The sequence below is a fragment of the Tinamus guttatus genome, unplaced genomic scaffold (assembly GCF_059628265.1).
Source record: "Tinamus guttatus ecotype Peru unplaced genomic scaffold, ASM5962826v1 Tinamus_guttatus_pri_ptg000847l, whole genome shotgun sequence".
In the NCBI taxonomy this organism is placed as follows: Eukaryota; Metazoa; Chordata; class Aves; order Tinamiformes; family Tinamidae; genus Tinamus; species Tinamus guttatus.
The window spans coordinates 232,116-251,782 of record NW_028289381.1 but is presented as its reverse complement, the minus strand read 5'-3'; the positions used below and the strand labels follow the sequence as shown (position 1 = coordinate 251,782).

General features: G+C 45.1%; 1 protein-coding gene across 2 annotated transcripts in view; it reads left to right on the top strand.

Moving 5' to 3' along the window:
- The first annotated feature begins 14,943 nt into the window (after nucleotides 1–14,943).
- LOC104577418 (SET-binding protein-like) overlaps nucleotides 14,944–19,667 on the top strand; it is a 128,109-nt gene continuing 123,385 nt past the window's right edge. For both annotated transcript variants that reach the window (XM_088537683.1, XM_088537684.1), the window contains exon 1: nucleotides 14,944–15,555. In XM_088537683.1, the coding sequence (XP_088393809.1) occupies nucleotides 15,064–15,555 (492 nt within the window). In that variant the 5' untranslated portion in view covers nucleotides 14,944–15,063. The remainder of the gene's footprint in view (nucleotides 15,556–19,667) is intronic.

The following is a 19,667-nucleotide window of genomic DNA, read 5'->3' as shown; positions in this document are numbered from 1 at the left end:
GCCCGCAGCCGAGGGCGGCTATTGTCACCTCTAGCCCTGGCCAGGGGCCGCGTGTTCCCCCCGCCGTGCACACGCGTGCAACACGCACATGCGCGCACACCCCTGCTCGGTACCTCGAGGCGGCGGGTGCGCCTCTAGGTGTCTATAGGTGCATGCATATGTGTGTGTGTCTATATGTATATATATATGTGTGTGTGTGTGTGCGCGGCCGCGTGTGCGCGCCCGCGGGTGCCTTTCTGCGTCTCCTAGGGCAATCGAGAGAAGGATTTCCAATTCGTTTCCGCTTCACATCAGCAGCTCTGATAATTTCCGCGCGGCCGCCGGGCGCTCCGAGGGCAGCGCGGAGCCGCCGCGGGCGGCGTTTGCGGCGCCCGGGCGGCCGTCGGGGGGGGGGGGCGACGGGGTGTGAGGCAGCGCGGGGGATCGCGCTCCGTAGCGCGAGGCGGGCACTGGGAGGAGTTCGCGACAAGCGAATGCGGCGGCGGGCGCCGAGGTACCGCAGAGAAGGGAGCAGCTCGGGCTGGACGGGCCGGGTCGGGTCGTCGGGGGTGTGTGTGGGGGGGGTACAGGGGTGTCTGTCGGGCTGGGGGAATCGCCGCGTTGCCTTATATGTCCATCTGTCAAAGTGCACGGGGACGTTGCGGCAGGGGAAGCACTGAGCTGTCTGATCCAGCGCTGTCACGCAGGGTAATTTGATCCCTCTCGTATTGACAGGAGGATTTGAGGGGTGAAGAGCTCGCTGGCAGATCCAGTCCCGTGTTTAATATCGCGGGCCCGAGTGGTAGCAATTATCAATTCAACAATGCTCGCAGCCAGGAATGACGCGGCGCCCGCGATCGTAATGGCACGAGTGCCCAGCTGGCGTTAGGCAACGGTGCTGCAAACCTGGAGAAACAAGTGTCTAGGGCCTGTGATGGCAAACGAGGGGAAAAAACTGCAAGAAAAAAAAGCCCTTTGGTGAAAATGTCCAAGCGTGGCTGTTTCACTCGCACCTTTCTGCATTTCCTCGGCCTTCAGTTACATTGCTGCCCTGGTTAGAAGCTGCTCCCACTGGAGGGAGAAACTTATCTTCTTTTTTTTTTTTGGCCATTTACCTTTTTTTTTTTTTTAACTAAAAGGAGAAAAACCCTGCAAACAATGTAGTTATACTTTAATCTCTGCTCCTAGCTTGGAATGGTTATGTAAAAGCAGAGGGGGGAACAAAAAGGAGAAACACACAGTGAATGTGCCTCTTTTTTTTTTTTTTAACTTTTCAGACTCAAAGTTTTAATTGAAACCAGAAATCTATTGAGAAGTAACTGAGCCAAGAAAACCTCTGTTTTCTCTGCAACTAGGGGTGGGGAATAAATATTTTTTTGCTGATGTTATTTCAAGTTGAGTTCTTTGGCTCCTGCCAAAAAGCCCAGCATAGGTTATTAACACATTATCATTTTAGGAGGACGCACTCTCTGAAATGTAATAAAATGGTGTGTTAGGTTTGTGCAGAGCCATAAACTATGTTAGTTGTTGGCAAACAAAAGAAACAGTGGCCATGATTTATTATTAATAATAATCATAACTGAGCTATTTAGCTTGACTTGATATTTACTGAGTTTCTCTACTGAGGTTTCTCAGTATCATTTCCAATAATGTGCTTTAAGTTGGGAACCATTCTTTTTTAATAACTGCTCTTGCCATGTGTTTAATTAACTCAAGAAGTTAAGTGCTTGAAAATGTTCAACCATCATTTTTTTTTTGGCTTTGGATGCTGCTTAATCTCCTCTTCTGGTCTGTTTTGACCTGTTCTTGGAGGTCCGTTTCCCCCACGCACACATCTCTTAGGTGTAAGTGCCGTCTTGCCAACAGGGCTCTTGTTTTCCATTATGAGATTTGGCTAATCCCAGTTTCAGTGACTTTTTTTTTTTTTTTTTTGCCCTCTCAGTAGGGCTCAATTGCTCATGCATAATCTTTCCCTTCTGTTTTCTTTCCCCTTTGGACAACACCCTCCAGGACTGAAAAACTCTTGCCTTGTGCTTGGAGACTTGCAATTACACAGCAATTTTGACTCTTGACCCAACTGGTAGCAAGAAAGGCTATTGTCTAATGAACCGCATAAAAACAGTCCTCAAATCCAACCGATTGCTCTGAATTCACTCACTCGGTGAATCGATGACCGATTTGTTTACCCATGCTCCTTGGCAGTCCTTCTCGCTCCCCATAGCTGCCCACCTCCGGAGTGATGCATGGGTCTAGGAGGGTGCTGGTGAGCAGCATTGCTAACTGCCCAAGTGTGCTCCATGCTATATGGGGCAGTAGTGCCCATTGAATTAGCCTTAAACCATCTTCTGAAAACTTGGCATGCTGCTTTTGCCTGCAATGAGGCATGCCTGTGGCAGGAGGAGAGGGGCAGCCAGTCTGTCCCATGCACAAAAAGGTGGTCAAATGAAGCCCACTGCAAAATCTCTCTTTGGTTGAGTCACTGCTGAGAAGTCTGGGCACTTTTAAGATAGCAGCCTCACAAAGTTGAGAGTTAGCCCAGAGTCTAGTGAGAAAGGCAAGATTTTGGGGAGATGCTTAGATATTTAGTGGAGAAGGTTCCTGGTGTTTTGCTGCATAGCTTGTGGTTTCTGCTGGGACTGAAGAAAAAGAAGTTTCCTTCCCCATTATTGATGTTGAGGAAATAAAATGACTCATCCTTTTAGGAAATTGTCATCTTGATTGAAGATGGGCTTTAAATCCCCTTCACTCTAGTTTCTAGCCAGAGGGACTGTTAGATCTGTAAATAATTCCAAACTTTCCAGGTTGGCCATGCTCTGCTTTTTGTTGCGGACATGAAATCGGGTTGCAAAGGCATTTTCTTAGCATGCTCACTTCTAAGATGCCCTCAGAGTCTTGGAGCTGGTTTCTTCCTCTTCCCAGTGTGAAGGTTGACATGGCTTTGAAAGTTTGTTGCGTACTTGGACCTGCTTGGGCAGCTATGGGATGCTGTGAAGGTCCCCAAAAGACACCTGGATTCTGCATTCACATTTACTTAATTAATGCAGATTAATTATTAGTTTAATGCAGGTTGTGAGGAGAGCACGGTGAGGGGAACATGGAGGTGAGGGCAAAAGAGAAAGGAAAAATAATTACTTTGGTTGAATAAAAGCAGTCAGAGGATAACACAACATGTCTTCCCAGGCTGGGCAATGTTGGAGTGGTAATTCTTGTTTATCAGCAACAATAGAGGGAAGAGAATTAAGGGCTATTTTTGCCATTTTGGAGTTGGATTTACTTGATAGCACAGATTGTCCAAACAAAACAATTTGCTTTTCCTGTAAACTGTGGGGCAGTTCATACAAAAAGCAGTCTTTTGATATGATTCATTTAGGCTCTTGTTGTCTTTCGTAAAGTTGAATATGCCTAGAAGTCCTCAGATTAGTCAGACCCCTCCGCAAAAGGCCAAGTCAAAACTCTAGACCTCAAATACCCCAAAGACAGGGAGGATTTGATCTGGACTTGATTTAGATCTTCACAGCTCTACTTTATCTCCAGTCTAGCTTTGGGTCTCTGTATCTCTGCCATCTTCTTCAGGCTGTCTGGCCACCAAATACGTGTGCCGTTGCCAGTCTATGATGATGATCCTGCTATCTTCAGATGGGGGAAAAGTGGAGAGCTGAAGCACAGGTGACAAAATGGGAAAATGCAGAAGATCTCGAGGGATTCAGTCCAGTTCAACTCAGGATCAGCTTCACTCTTGCCTAAGATTGGTGACCTTCCAAAGGCACCACTCTGGGGTGTGTTGGGATACAAGGGCCTGGAAGAGTGGGGTGCTGTGATTATATCCAAATGCTGCTCTCTGGGCAGGAGTGACTCTTATTTAGCTTTTCTCTTTGTCTGAAGAGTGAGTTCTTGGTTTTTTTTCAGCAAGCAGGGACTGCAAGAGTTGTTATATGGTCCTGTAGAGCGAAGCAAGACTGCGTCAGTGGGTGACAGCAAAAGTTTCCTCTCTGCTAGTACAGAATCTCCTGTAATAATGCTCCACAAAACTATTCAGAAAAATGTGTGGTAGGCAAGCATGGGATAATCCAGTACTCAGTTATAGACCTCAAAATTAGAGATGGGTTAAAGATTGGAGGCCTGAGGTTTTATGTTGCTTTGAAATTTTTGTTAGCCATAACCTTTATAACTGAGAGATATATATGCATACAATGAATCATTCTGTTTCTACCCCAGTATTTTAGCAGATAGGGAACTGGGGTTTAAGATGGAAGGGAGAAAATGATGATACTCAAACCATAGGTCAAGCCGCAAGGCATGTCTTTCCTCCATATGAATGCACTTATCCTGAATGTGCTAGTCATGTGATTTGGAAGACATGGATATTGGTCTTATTTCTCTGTGTGTTTCCAGACCCAGGTCTAGAACAAATACTATGACACATACCCGCCTCTTCTTGAGTCTTGCTAAATTTTTGGTCTGGGAAGATGCAATGGAGTTGCACAGAAACTTCTCTGAAGTCCTGTTAGTTTGCTAGACAATGACATCTTTCCTGTATTTTTTTCCTTTTTCCTCTTTCTCTCTCTAAAACCTTCCTATGGAATTCTATAGTGGGGAGTCAATAGAATTTTATACAGGGGAATAATTCTCTGCTGAATCCTTTAGTCCTATTTTTCAGAAGGGATCAGAGATGTGAAGCTTAAGGAAGGAAGTTTAGCAAGTGTTTGAGAAGGATTGTATACATGCAAAATATTATAACAGGCATCTAGGCAAAGAGTTATTATACATGCCTGTTATTCCTAATGTTGCAAAACAATTTAAAATGTTAACCCATATATTCACGTCCTTGTAACTTCCAAAAACCCTCACCTAATGGGATGAAAAATGTCACGCTTTTTCTTTGCTTGATGGTAATTTTCTTCCTGAAAGGTTGAGTAAATTCCCTCCTGCTGTCAGATGTTTCTCTTTCTTTAAATTTATTCAGGAGGAGTGAGGGTAGGGGAAGAAGAGGAGAGACTTTCCCCTTTTAAATTATTCTAACCACATGCTTTTAGACAGGGCAACAGTCTAACCTGCTGGACTTTGACCTGATAAATGGATATAAACATAGGGCTTGCTGAGGGCCTCTGTCTTCTGCTGACATGTTAGGGGGAAGAAAAAAAAATGGAGATCATGGTTCCTGAAGCTGTGACAGTTTGAAAATGGCCTTGTGAGCATCCTGAAGCCAATCAAAATCTTTTAGTGACTTGACTTAAACAGATAGCATTTAACAGATAGTGGATAAGTGCCACAAGCGTTATCTGCTGTGGATGTTGCTTTACATTACACCCCAATTTTGTGCCATGGGAGGTGGTCACAGAAACAGCTCCTGCTCTTCCATCCTTTTATCTACCTTTCTGTGTTCAAGGACTCAGATTAGGAGTGAGCGGAATGCTCAAGTTTCTGTATTCATCAATAAGGGGGTTTCTCCACAGTTTGGCTGAAGAGCAGGACAAAGGGAGGGGAGACTGAGTGGAGCCATGAGCCAAGTGGGACAAAAAGAGCCATCTGCAAGGAGATGGGGCCTTTACAAAGGAGGGAAATAGGGCAATTCCCCCACATTCTTTAGCAAGGGGGACAAAGGAGTTGCTGAGCTCAGGTGAGAACAGATGGCGGGAGGTCGGAGTTCGGTGTAGGCGGGCCGGGAAGGCTGTAACTTCTGAGTACCTTGGCCAATGGGGAAAAGGAGAGGGCGTCCCTCGGTCGGGAAATTAGGATAAAAGGGGGGCTGCGTCCCCCAGCAATTTGAGAGACCCCACAGGGATATGCCCGGTGGACTCTCCCTTTATTCGAATAAAGTTTTAGGACTCCTCTGTCTCCTTTTGGACATTCAGTTCTTGACAGCGAGATTTTCCGCACAGGAGCACAGTGACCCATATGATATTGGTATAGAGAGAGGGACACTTGTGACTGAGCTGACCTTGTATTCCCCTAAACTCTAACCCTTCCTGACCTTTGAATCCTCCCCTGAAGTTAGCAGTGTTGCAAGTGAATGACTGAGGCCAGATTTTCACTAGTAATCTTTAGCTATCTATGAAGATATTAAGCCTGCAAAAATTTGTCCTCCATTTCTTCCAGATGAAAATGGTTGGATGTACTGGGCTGGCAGAGCAGAATATTTCATGGGGAAATGCCATCCTGAAAGCATGGTCCTGCTACTCTTCAAGTCCTTAATCTGATGTTCTTGATCCTATTTGCCTCCTCACATTGAGTCCAATGTTTACTCAGCAGGCCTTTTAGCTCCTCAACTCAGCTTCTGACTTAACTCCTATTTTAACTCCCAACTCAATTCTCCCGTTTCTGTAACCATTTCGTCATCGGCCTCATTAGAGGCTAAGCTACTCCTCTCCTTTGCCCATATTCCTCTCCTTGTGTCTTCTTGTGTCACACTCCTGTTTCAGGTTTATGCCTCTTGACTCCACTCTCTATGCACTGCAGGTGGTTCTTGGTGCTCTCCTCCCTATATCCTAAATCAACATTCTCCTCATATGACATTTCTTGTATGCCCCGTTTTCTCACAGCCCCTCCGTGGGCCTAGGGATTCCTCGATACATTATTCAGCACCAAACATGATACTAGTGCTTACTCATCATACTAACACATATGGACAAAATCCAGCCTTCCTTATTCCTAGCCTCAATTGAAGCATGCAGAATTGGGTAACATGGGATGTGTTGTTTGTACAGCCTGCAGACTGGGCACAGGATAGATTCTGGACCGAAGCCTTTTTGGTCCTTCTTGTGCCATCACTTACGACTCTCAGGAATGGATACTGAGCCAAGACCGGGTGCATTTCCTATCAGATGTGTTGTTTTATTTTATTTATTTCTTTGTTTTTCCTGAAGGGAAGGAAAGCTGGTGTCTTTGGCATTTGTGCAAGAGAAAATGAAATAATGGAGGAGGGGAGAAAAAAAAAAGGAGGGGGGGGAGCGGAAGGAAAGAGGAGTCCCATGGCAGCAGTAGTAAATAAAAACAAGGCTCTTGTTAATTATTTATATAGAGAAATCATTTTCCACACATTTCAGGGCACAGAGGGAAATGTTTGATCAGAGGGAGGAGAGATTACTGCCCTACCACAATGGTGTTAGAAGGAGGCTACTGTGCCTGATGGCAGCTTTCCAAGAGCAGAGTCAATCTAGGAAAGTTTGGTAACACAGATGATGAAATTGTGCAGGGTTTTGCTTTCTGTGGCTGGTCTCTGTGCCAGTATCCTCTCCCTAAATACCCATAAAACTTTCCATTTGTAGCTTGGAGCTGCCTTCATTACCTCCAGGATGGTGCATGTGGCACCAGCTGGGTAAAGCAGAGTAAGCATTTGAAATGTATGTTGACACTTCTCCCAAAGAGTTTTATGTCTGTTTTTAATGGCATAAACTTCTTCCCTGTAGTGGTACACACTGGTCCACCCAGCAGAGTTTAGACTATTCTCCTAGATCATCTCAGGAGTCACCTTTGAGTATGTCATGCTTGAGCATTGAGAGATGATGTACTTGATCTGGGAGCTCGGCAAACTGTGCACCTGATGTAGGTAGATCTCCTGGATTGGCTCGTTCACTTGTAATGAGCTGGAGTACAGTTTGTATTTCATTCTGCTTTCTAATCTCCCGGAGGCCTCATCTTTGCAAGGATGACGAGTAAAAATAACATGCTATCTGTTGGCATCAATGGGATCAAACACTCTTTCTTGCTTTAGAGTATTTCTTGCATCGAGTCATGCTTTACAGCAATTCTGCAGCAGCATTTGTCTTTGAGGGTGCAATTTGGGTGAGATCCGTCCTTCAGAAACCAGCAGTGAGCATTAGGAGATGTTTATTGGTCTGATAAACAGACTCTTTTCCCTCTATACCCAGGGCTAGCTTTAAGTTGTGAGTGAGTGGATTTATAAATCCTTGGCGCTGTTCTCAGGCAGGAGCTTGTAAAAGTCCTTGGGCAACCTGATGGGCATCTCTCCTCCTACCACAGATGGGTGCTTTGCTATGCTGGCTGTTGCCACAGCTGTACCTTGGGCAGTATTGCTTTTATGGGCCTTGTGATTTATGGCCGTGTCAGTTGTTTAATCATTCAGTTGGCCCTCCCTTCTGCGCTGTACAATAGTTAGTTACTTACATAGAAAGGTGACTATCTGATCTAATTATGGAGTCTCCAACCTAATTATGAAGTCAAATATGATTCCATAATCTACTCTTAATGTCTCTATGTAGAGAAGACAGATACACACGTGTGTAATGTGCACACTTACATGCCTCCGTAATTAAGGATATGCTTGGGCTCTCATTTATTTTTGTCTCTTTATCTTGGGTGGAGATGAGATGTTGTAGCCTTGTCTGGCTGTGGGAGATCTTTGGGTTATCTTGTCTTTTTTTTTCCCTCCAGACTGACTTTTCCTGGCTGCCTTTGCTGAGCTTAGTTGTGCTAGGGTAGACCTCAGTCAGCTCATTCGGTCACACTGATGGAGGTGCAGAGGGCTGACAGCACTTAGATTCAGGGCAATCTAATGGAAATGAATGGAGAGATTACAGTTTTGCTGCTTCTGGCCCTGGCCGGTAACTGTCATTACCCTTGCTCTTTATTTTCATGTGGATAGACCACACTCGAGATAAACAATGTCCCTTCCCTTCAGAAAATATCCACCCATAACCCACACAAAATCAGGTGGAAGGGCCAGAAGAAGGGCAGGGGAATGGCACAGAAAGGGGAAAAGCTTTCCTCTGTGTAACCCCCTGTGCATGTAACTCCCTGTATTAAAGAATCACGTCTTATTTATTTGTACAGATAATCAGTGGATTATAGGTATTAAGTTACGGTCATTCCTCTGACAATCATACATATCAGTTGAGGAGCTGATACTGCACTTAGTGTATATCCACTTATATTTTACACATGCCCTGATCCACGTATATCTTGTATACAGGTATCTTTGCAATGTGTTTAAAATTGCCGTACAATAGAGTCCAATTTGTCCATCATTGGAGATAAAGGCCAAAAAATACACCACAGAATCAGCAAATGGTTGAGGTTGGAAGGGACCTCTGGAGATGGTGGAGTCCGACCGCCCTGCTCAAAGCAGGGTCAACTAGAGCAGGTTGCTCAGGGCTGTGTCCGTTTTTTTTTTTTTTTTTTTTTTTTTGAAATCACTAGGTCATCTCTGATTCTTTATTAAGAGATTATGTTCATTTGTTTTGCTTGAAGGGAAACTCTTTCTGCCTCCTTTTCCTCACAATTGACGTCAGCCAGGTGAAAAGGAGAGGGTGTTTCCTATGGGATCTATAGCATGGGTGGAAAATAGTGGTCAAAGTCATCCTTCTAGCTCCCTGCCAATGCAGGATTGTTCTTGCAGAATATCTTGGCCACAGGAAGTGGCTAAGGCCATGGTTCAAAGACAATGATAAATCTAGCTCTAGGGCACCGAGCTGCAGATTAAATGCGCTGCTGGTGTGTGATACCAATCCAGTATAAAGTCATTCTGCTGGTGGAAATTTGTTCAGAAAAGTACAATAGCTTAATTTTATCCCAGCAGGCTTTATACTCCATCAAGTATCATCTGTCTGCACCACTCTGACTTGAATCACTGCATTTTTACCTATCCTCTGGAGCTGCCTCTAAGTTGCTATGAAAGAAGGTCCAACCTGTTTTGTGTGTGCTGGTCAGTTTGAGACAAGTGTGATCACACACTTATTGCTGCTCCTCATCGGACTTGCTCTTACCACATGGTGAGAACACTGTGCTCGAAGCTCCTAGACTTTTGAAAGCAATACGGAAATATGTTGCTTTTTTATTGCTAATGTGGGTTAACTGAGTTCAATGCAGCTTGCTGTATGCCAAACTATTGCTCTTTTATATATATATATACACACACACACATATATTTCTGTGTAAGTGTTTTGGTGTCCCATGATGGATTCTGAAGTTTCGCTGACACTTCTCATAAAAATAGATTTCTGACCCAAACATTCCCTCAGGTTGTCCATTGGCCTGTGCCCCGTAGGCAGCTACATTTCATTTCAGTGGTGACCACTGAAATGAAACCCAGGATTCTTTGGTGTGAAAGGTGATATTTTGTGATTAAATATTGCTGTAGAGTCTCCAGCACTTTGTGGTGAAGGGATTTAGAAAGATGGAGTGTAAAGAGGTTTCCAGGACTGCTGATACTTGGCAGAGATTAGGGATTTCTTAACAACCCTATGGCACGCGGAAGAATGTGAGTTCCAAACGCTACGCAGTAGATATGGGCTCAGGAGAGGCTGGCTCTACTTCACCTTTGGTGTGACACGCTCTTATTATTTGAATCCCGTTAATAGCATTGCTCTTTCATTTCAAGGTGTTTTGGACTGAATAGATAAAAAGAAAGCAGTTTTAGTAACTAGGCATACTCCGTGCTCTCTCCTGGTGTCCCCTGTGCTAGTACAAAGCAGCCAGAGTAGCAGCGCAAGTGTTGGGCCGCTGACTCTGACTTGCTTTTAGTTGTTTATTCAACAGTCCCTATGCATTTTTTGTTTGCCTATTACTAATGCAATCACTACTGTATGGCAAAAGCTGTACCAAGTGTTATAGCCACTTTCTTCCATCGCATGAAGAATTTAAAGTATCGGATTTCCCCTGACCCTGTTCTTAACAAGGCAGCGGTGTCTCACCCTTGTTTTTGTCCTTAGCTAATTTTCAGTCTAAGCAGTTTACAGTCCCAGATTTGAATACTTACATACATGTGATTGCCTGAGGCAGAATAAGGAAGTGTGTTTGGAGCCTATTAGGGCAGATGTCCAGTTTGACCCAAAGGGAGATGTTGGATTTCAAGCTTTTGCCTCTAAAAGCAAATCTGAGGTGCCCAGAGCTGCTGATAAGAGACATGTGAGCAACTGTAGCAAGGCTGAACACATAGCAGCTGTTTGATAATTTCTCAGTACTTATCAGAGGAAGTGTGAATCACTCCCTAATTAGGAGCTAATGCCAACTTCTGTGAAATTTGTTGTCATTCACCTGTGAATTATCCTTCTCAAATTTAACTTGAGTGCAGGAAGCCTGATAATGGTAACACTTTCTTCTGGGAGCTTAGTTTGGATGGTAAAATGCATCTATAGTTGCTTATTTATCAGGACTTGATGTTCTGAGTCTCAGGGGCATGGGAGGTCAGTTTGGGTAACCACTTAAGTGTCTAGACAAGTCTGATTTCTTGGGCTTTTTAAAACAGAGCTACAAGTGTCTTAGAAAATAAACTTCCTTGCTAGAGTTGGAGGTCTGCACAGTGCTAGCTAAGGCAGAAGAACTGCTAGAGGAAAAGTGTTTTTTGCCTTCTCGTAGAGTACTTCTTCATGAAGTCCAAGCGGTGGCCTGGAAGGCAGAAGTCCAAAAGATAGGCAGTTGAACTAGGGGGGAAGCTGGTTCACTGCCCAGGTGATTTTGGGAGTTTATTTTCTGCTTGTTCTGTTTTCATAGATCCCACTTCTTGCTTTTTTTTTTTTCTCCTTTTTTTTTTTTTTTTTTTTCAGTTGCAAAGTGCAGACCCCCATATCTTTGGTGGTGGGGACACTAACAAAAAAAGTGTTGTGGCTGCAAGGGAAGAAACGCAGCTCCCATTGAGAAAGCTCGTGTGGAGGGATCGGGCCGATGGGGTGTCTCGTGCTGCCCATGCTTCCACATGGGGAACCATTCCCACCGCTGCAGTGTGCCTGGAGCGCAGGAAGGAAGGGAGCGCTGGAACCTATCAGTGGGGTTGCTTGCTCAGAAGCCTGCGGTGAGTCAGCATGCACTTAGCCTGCCTGAACAAGAAAGACGAGTATAATGTCCCTGCACCCAAGTCATTTAACTATTAGCCCCGAAGGAGAGAAAGGAGATACTTGAAACAATGACCCATTTAATGCTGTAGAGCATTTGAGCTCTGTGTTATTTGTTGCTACCTATGAGTCTGTTGATATCATCCTTTGTGGACTCTTAACATAAGGTGAAGCCAATATTTTTAAGCAGAGTTTTAAGCTGGATTTAATGTCAGCCCCTCTGATGCTGGTGGGACACAGTGACTTTATTCCTCCCTTTCTTGTCTCTGCTGACCTGGAGGTGCACACCCAAAATGTTTGGATGGTGACCTAAAGTGCCTGCTTGAGACCCAGGACTCTCCTTCAGGGAGGAACCTGGGTTTTTTCATGGCCTTCCATAAAGCATTGCCCAAAACACAGAAGAACTTTCCTTATTTCCACCTTATTTCAGATCCCCTCTGGATGCCGGGTCCCAATCCTAGAGCCCAGCACCCCTGTTCGCTTGCCGCGTTGGTGGCCGTAGCTGCCCCTGCTTGGCCGTGGCCTCCTTGGCATGGTGGACCGTGGCCCACATGCTGACCTAGATACTCTGCAGGAGAAGCCTGCTCTTTTCCGCCAGCAGGGGGAGAGGTTAATGGGCTGTGGGTGGAGGCTGGCACAGAGTGCCCATTGTACATGCGTGTAGAGCAGTAACTCCCTGGAATGCTGCACAGCTGAGCTTTTACCACCTTGTGTTTATGTTGCTGCACAGAAGTGTGTGTACATTGTGTCCCTCTCTAAGGAGATTAACAATGTGAAATGGCAGATAAATAAGACTGCCTTCTTTCCTTCTTTCTTTTTCTCTCTCTTCTTTTTTTTTTTTTTCTCCTTCTTCTTCTTCTCCTAATTGGACTGTTGGATTGGTTGGAAGAGGAAGGTAACTGTGACTCCTATCTCCATAGGCACAAAGGAGAGGCAAGGTTGGTGGGTTAGTCAATTAGGTGGCCCAGTGCCATCCAGCTGGGCAGCTTTAATGTGCTAATTGCATTAGTAATTAGCAACTACCACATGATAAACACTCTTGAGTTTGAAGCTATGTATGTGCATTAGCTAACCCACCTTTGGAGGGGCTTAAATGAGGTGGTGTTCTTTTGTAGGTGGTGAAAGAGGAGAGTTGCTGACTGCAGGGTGAGTCAGTGTGGAAAGGGGCAGAGGTGGGGGATACCTTGGGTCTGTTGGTTCTTCCAGATCATCTTAATGAGACAGGAGTGACAACAGCTCTGGGAAATGAGTCTTTTCCCTATCGCCAGGAGATATGCAACTTAAATGTTTTTGTGCTGTTCTGCCAAGGTACTTCTAACTACCATGAGCTACAGAAGCTACCTCTAAGGCTAGATGATGGTTCAGACCCAATGACAGTCTCCCTCTTCCCCCTGCCCCTCCTGCTTAGGCTGTCAGCTTGTGCTATTTATGAGAACTCTATTTAAATTTGTGCCTGCTGGGACCTGGGTGGAGGTCACCCAATGATTTCATGGAACTGTAGATTGTTTAGGACTTTCCATTACTAGCCATACTGACTAGGGTTAGACAAGTGAGTGGAAGTGCAGCTGTGTAATTAAGAAAAGGTGCTTGATATTGGCTTTTTTTTTTTTTTTTTGGGGGGGGGGGGTGAAATTGTAGGCTCATGCAAGAAGTCAGTGGTAAAGTCCTTATAGGAGGGTGTGTTGGACCTCTCTTGGTGAGCTGCACTTTGAAGTAAAACACACTAAGAGTGCTGCTATGATTTGGTGATAGGTAACAGGATGATTTCTGTTTCTCCTTTACAGCTTATAGCTGTGAAGAATGGCCTGGGAAATCCCTGGCTGTGCTCAGATCTTGCCTGTATTTGGTCGGGGGGGGGGGGGGGTTGGCATTATAGCCAAGCTAATCTAAGAGGGAGCTACTGCTGCGAGTGTAGGTCTGTACCCCTAGCACCTAGTCCTGGCAGTGTGTTCTCCTTTCCTTCTCTGCATGCCAGAAGCAATACTCCCCTGACCCCTCGGGGAACTGTTGCAGGGTACTGACATAGGATAAACGTTTTCTCCTTCTTTTCTGAGTTATTCTTCTTCCAACTTTGTACTCTCATCTGGTTTGCTGTAGGGTGGGGATTTTATATGGGGGAGTTCAGCATGTGTGAAACCACCTCAGTACTGACAAAGAGCAGCTTTCACAACACCCTCTGTGTATTTCTCTACCAAATGTTTGGTATTTGGCTCAGCTTTTTTATGTTACTGGATGATTAATCTCTTGGCCTTAGAGGTCCATTCACAGCTTCTGCTGTTAATTTTTGGCCAAGGCTCTTGGAAGGTACTAAATGTGAGCGTTTCTATTTTGGAGGGTTACATTGGTGATATCCCTGTAGAAAGCCCAGCTATGAAGAGGTGAGAGCACAGTCTTTACTTCTCATGGCCTGGGCCTTTGCCACCAAGGGCAGGAGTAGCTCTGATGTTGACTCTATCTTTCTTCCATCGCTATTTAGGTCCCTGCCACACAGGAGACCAGGTGGATCCTCCTATGCTTCCAGCAGCCCAGGGGAATATCTCAGGCTCCAGACAGTGTGTGTCTGGCCCAGGGATCGTTGAATAATTCATCCAAAGTGGAGTCCCTGATAGAATAGCCAGCAGCTGAGTGCTTGAGTCTCCTGCCTAGGAAGCAGGGGACACTGAAGTTTGAAACTCTACTCCCTGTTACATAGGGCAAAACTGTGTTTTCAGTGTTCTGATCACATAGTTTAACCTAAGGCAAATAAGTCTTTGCCTCCTCCTTTTAAAAGGTGAAAAAAGAAAACTCTAACAGGGATTGTTCTGAAATAACAAGGACATTCATGGGTATGGAGAACTGGTTCCCCATTCGCCTTTTTCCCAAATCCAGAGTTTGAGGAGTGTGCATTTATACACTGTCTTCCATGTTTTTGAATATCCACTTTTATCAGCATAGCAGTACACCTGGCTGTCATTCTTGGGCTCAGCTATTCCACAGCACCAGATCCAGCTCTGGGAAGTGCAGGGCAGCATCAGGTCCCGTTTTGCTTCAGGGAAGGTATTTGAGATATTGCAGGGGAAGCTTGATCGTGCTCCATTTCAGTCACTTCCACAGTCATGTTTGCAGCGTATGTGAGTGCTAACTTCCTTTTTCTTCTCCTTTCTTTTGACAGTTGCAGATTTGATCTCTTCTGAGCTCCCTGTGGTACCTGGACTACTGGGACTCTGAATCCTGTAGACAGTTACCATCGTACCTGCCCTTTTTCTTCTCCTGCTCTCCCCTTCCCTCTGATAAGACTCCAGTGCGCTGTGGTATTGCTATGGAATCCAGGGAGACTTTAGGCAGCTCCCGGGAAAGGGGAGGAGAGGTAGATTTTATGCCAGCCACTGTTACCTCTGCAAAGCCCCCACCTGCCTCTAGCTGCACAGGGGAGACCATGCTGCCTGCTTTGGACTTGGGGAAGGGGATCCTGGTGAGCAGAGAACGGATGGAGCCTGAGGAAGAGGATGAGTTGGGTTCTGGCAGAGATGTGGATTCCACTTCCAATGCGGACAGTGAGAAATGGGTGGCAGGAGATGGCCTGGAAGAGCAGGAGTTTTCCATCAAGGAGGCTAACTTCACGGAGGGAAGCTTAAAACTAAAAATCCAGACCACCAAGAGAGCCAAGAAGCCCCCAAAGAACTTGGAGAACTATATTTGCCCTCCTGAGATCAAAATCACCATCAAGCAGTCTGGGGAGCAGAAGCTCTCCAGAGCTGTGAAAAATAGCAAAGCAGCTAAAGAGGAGGACAGAGAACACTCCAGGAAGAAGGTAAGGTCCTACTCTCCTTTCTTAGTCTTCCACACATGCAGATCTCTTCCGTAGTGGTTGGCAGCCAGAGCTGTCAGCCCTCTCCACCATCCCCTTGCTGTGTCTTGCTCGTGGGAAGGCAGTCTGCCCCATAGGGCAGAATTTGGCTCTGGAGGTTAGATACTGTTATTTTGCACAAGAATATCCAGAAGTAATCAGCCTTGTTACCCAAATGAGGCCAGGACAATGGGACTCTTGCTTGTTTGGGGATCTTTGTGCTGGTATCCTCCTAGGAAGAGGGTAGATCAGCTGAAGAGTTGATCTGCTTGGACATGGGGTTTTAAGCCTATGCAACTCTTGAAAGCAGGGAGAAGCTAGAATTAAACCTGTCCAAAACAGCATGTGTCAAGACATAACCTTAGCGCAATATGCAAAGCTCTGCTTGGCTACAAGGAAGCCAACACAAACTAGGGATCCTCCAGCGTTCCTGTGTGCATTAAAGAGATGATCTTGAACTATCCTTCATATTAACCAATTCTGAAGGGATCAAAAGTTCAGCCAGGCCTCTTCTGTTTTACACGTAATTGAGACTTAAGATCACTCATTACATGAGTGAAAAATGAAGGAACCCACTTCTCAACTGCTTTGTGTCTGAACCTTTTGGCAGTTAAAGCTTTTTTGACTACATTTTAAAATGCAGGTATGTGCACAGAGAACAATTGAATCCATTCCTGTATTCCAGGCTAACGGCTCTATCCTTAATTACGGCATTGTGCTAGCAACACTGTAGTTACGCTCGAGAAAACATTTCCATTATAAGTCTCATTTTCTTCACAGTGCTTATCATTTTCTTGAAATAGCTCACTTTTGGCAAGAATTTTTTGATACTTTAAGTTGGATTAAAAATATATATATATTTCCGATTCCTTCAAGAAGAAGCAGAAGAATCCTTTCTTTATTAACTATGTTTTGTTTTCCAGAAGTGGCCTTTTTGTCTTGTTGGTTTAATTTTCAGTAATGTACCATGCATGTGTGTTCTCATATGTTTAGTTGAATGTTCTGAGCAGTACAGGGGGAAAAGTGGCAGGGGGGAAAATCCTTGTGACTAAGTGTGTTACTTTGGGTGTTAGGGTGTTTTCTGTCCTCAGTGTTGGACAAAGGAGCCTTGCTCACGTGGAGGTTTTTCTCATAGTACTTCACCTCTGTAGCACTGCAGAGGTTTCATGACTAGTTTGGTTAGGAATCCACCTTTGATGAAGGGTACATGAGTATCTCCAAAACATCGACAGATTCATGGACAAATTCCTCTAGGATTTAACCACAATAATTTAGAGCTCCAGGGATAATTTATCCTTTCTGTTCTTACAGCTTTTATTTCCCTCACAATGTAGGAGTTCTCCACTGCTCATACATGTGGTGGATGCTCAGAAAGCTGCTTTAAGCATGAGGAAGCTTACTGCCAATGATGCACACTCATCCACAGACTGTTTTAGACCAAAAATCTGTTAACAACTCTAAATCATATTGCTGAAGTAGGCTTTTTTTCTCACTCACTCCAGGCAGATCTGGGGGAATGAGCCTTACTCACTTTGAGACTACTTCAGTAGAAGCTAAACTTGGGGGGGGGGGGAAGAAATCAAGGTGTGGTTTTTTTTTTTTTTTTTTTTTTTTTTTTTTTTCTCCTCTCCCCACTCTCTCTTCCTCTTAGTGAATGACACTGTGTGTGAAAGATGCTTCTTTAGCCTAGCAAAGAGGCACTGGAGGTTTGGCCCAGGAGTATAGTAAGACTTTTCTTGTGTATTGAATAAGATGGGAAGTTGTCATAGCATTTATGTCTCCTTTCTACTCCCCTTTCCTCCCTGAGTAGCTCCAGAGACCTGGGGGAGCAAACTCTTGTGTAAGACCATGCTTGATGATAACAAGGGTGTTGCAAGCAATCCTTGCATGATTGTGCAGTGAGGGAAACACCTTGCTATCCAATGCCTGCCCTGAGTCAACCAGGGGGAATGTGGATGCTTCGAAATGGGAGTTCTCATTTCCACTTCTTATCTAGTAAGATAGTTATGGAGGAATGGACACACCTTCTATGTAGCTGTCCAAAGAGAAGGTTAAATAAACAAAACTAGCTGTGAGGAAGCTCACAGGGGATAAAATTCTTGCAGCGTGGTCACATGCCAAGTGAGATCTTGGTTGCGCAAAGATAAGGAGCTTCAAAGCGGCGGCTCTCGTTGCAGCCCCAACATGGGCGTGTGCAGCGTGTGTTTGCAGACTGTGCGCCAGCTTTAAGCTCTTTGGGGCTGCACTGGCCTGACCTAGCTATAAAAAGCTGCAGGTGGATCCTCTGAGCAGATGGGGAGAGGCTGTCCTGGTGCTGTGACTAGCATAATGTCAATGGCTGCCGCATGGCAGCTGCCTGACCAGGGCCGAGCGAACCCATGGAGAGATTTGAAGGCTTGTGGTGCTGTGACCTTGAAGGATTTGAAACCCAGAGATCTGCATTGCCCTCTCTAGAGAGCAGTAAATACAGGTGCTGCTGCATCTCCTGTGTGGCTGCACCTTGGGTTGTCCCATCTGGCCTAAACTGTGAGCATCTCCTATCAGTCCTTGATAGAAGACACTGTGGGAGAAGCAGGTCAGAAATACATGGGAGAAAGGCTCCAGCAGTCAAAGTACCTGACTGCTTTAATGACCGACATGAGTGTCTCGTGGCAGTTGCAGAGATTTTTGTCAAGAGAGGGTTAGGAGGAAGCAATGAATTGAAACTTGACTTGAACTGGTGCTTTCTGGCCCATCTGTGGGTTTTCCCGTGAGAGAGAGCAGTGGGCAGGTAGATTTTTTTGCATATACTTGCAGAAATGTCCAGAGCTGCAGTAGGGATAAGACAGCGATGGCTACATTTAAATCATTGTGGCTTTTTTTTTTTTTTTTTTTTTTTTTTTTGGCATTTTGGTGACACTCCAGAGTTGGACTGATTGTCCATTGCTTTAATCAGCACAAACTCCAGAAAAGCAGCTACTGGGAGGAACAGCAGCAGTGGACAAAGGCACATGTGCATCAGTGGGCCAGATACTTAGTTGGATGGATGCCCCTGTCCTCTGTGGACTTCTACCAGGAGAGTTTGGCCCAATATATGCATTTTCCTTGGGAATGAGAGTGGTGTCATTTAAGTTTATGCCTTGCTGATGTAGGCAGGGTTGTGTTGTGTATTGTGTCCAGTTCTGGGCTCCACAGTATAAGAGGGATGTGGAGCTGCTGGAGAGAGCCCAGCGCAGGGCCACAAGGATGATCAGGGGCCTGGAACATCTGCCCTATGAGGAGAGGCTGAGGGAGCTGGGCCTGTTCAGCCTGGAGAAGAGAAGGCTGAGAGGGGATCTAATCAGTGTCTATAAGTACCTCAAGGGAGGGAGTGCAGAGGATGGTGCTGGCCTCTTTTCACTGGTGGCCACCGACAGAACTAGAGGTAATGGCCACAAACTGAAGCACCAAAAGTTCCACAGGAACTTAAGGAAATTTTTTTTAACAGTGAGGGTGACAGAGCCCTGGAACAGGCTGCCCAGAGAGATTGTGGAGTCTCCTTCTCTGGAGCTCTTCAAAACCCGCTTGGATGCAGTCCTGTGCCACGTGCTCTAGGTGACCCTGTGTGTGCAGGGGGGTTGGACTAGATGACCTCTAGAGGTCCCTTCCAACCTTAAGCATTCTATGATATGTAACAGGAAAGACAATATACTCAGGACATGTGTCCTATTCTTTTTCCAAGCAAATGTTTTTCTAAGTGTCACATGAATATAGATAAAAATGAAGCCTGAGACAGAAGCAAGAGAGTAGCAGCTGTACCGGTTGTACCATCATGGTTTGGGGAGGGAATATATGAAATTCTTCTTCAGAATCAATGTATTTTTCAGCCAGAGCTCCCAGATGAGATAATACTGCTAAATTTAAGATACATCTGAAATGCGTATTTGATCAATATATTTTCTGTCTATTCTTGGAAGATCATTTAACATTTAACCTCTGTCTTATGCTTAGGGCTTTCTTTAATGTTGTGTAGAATTTTTAAAGATCACTACACAATTCTCCAAGTTCCTGTCTACAAAGAGCTATATGCGTCACTGGTAGAATTCACAAAATCTTTT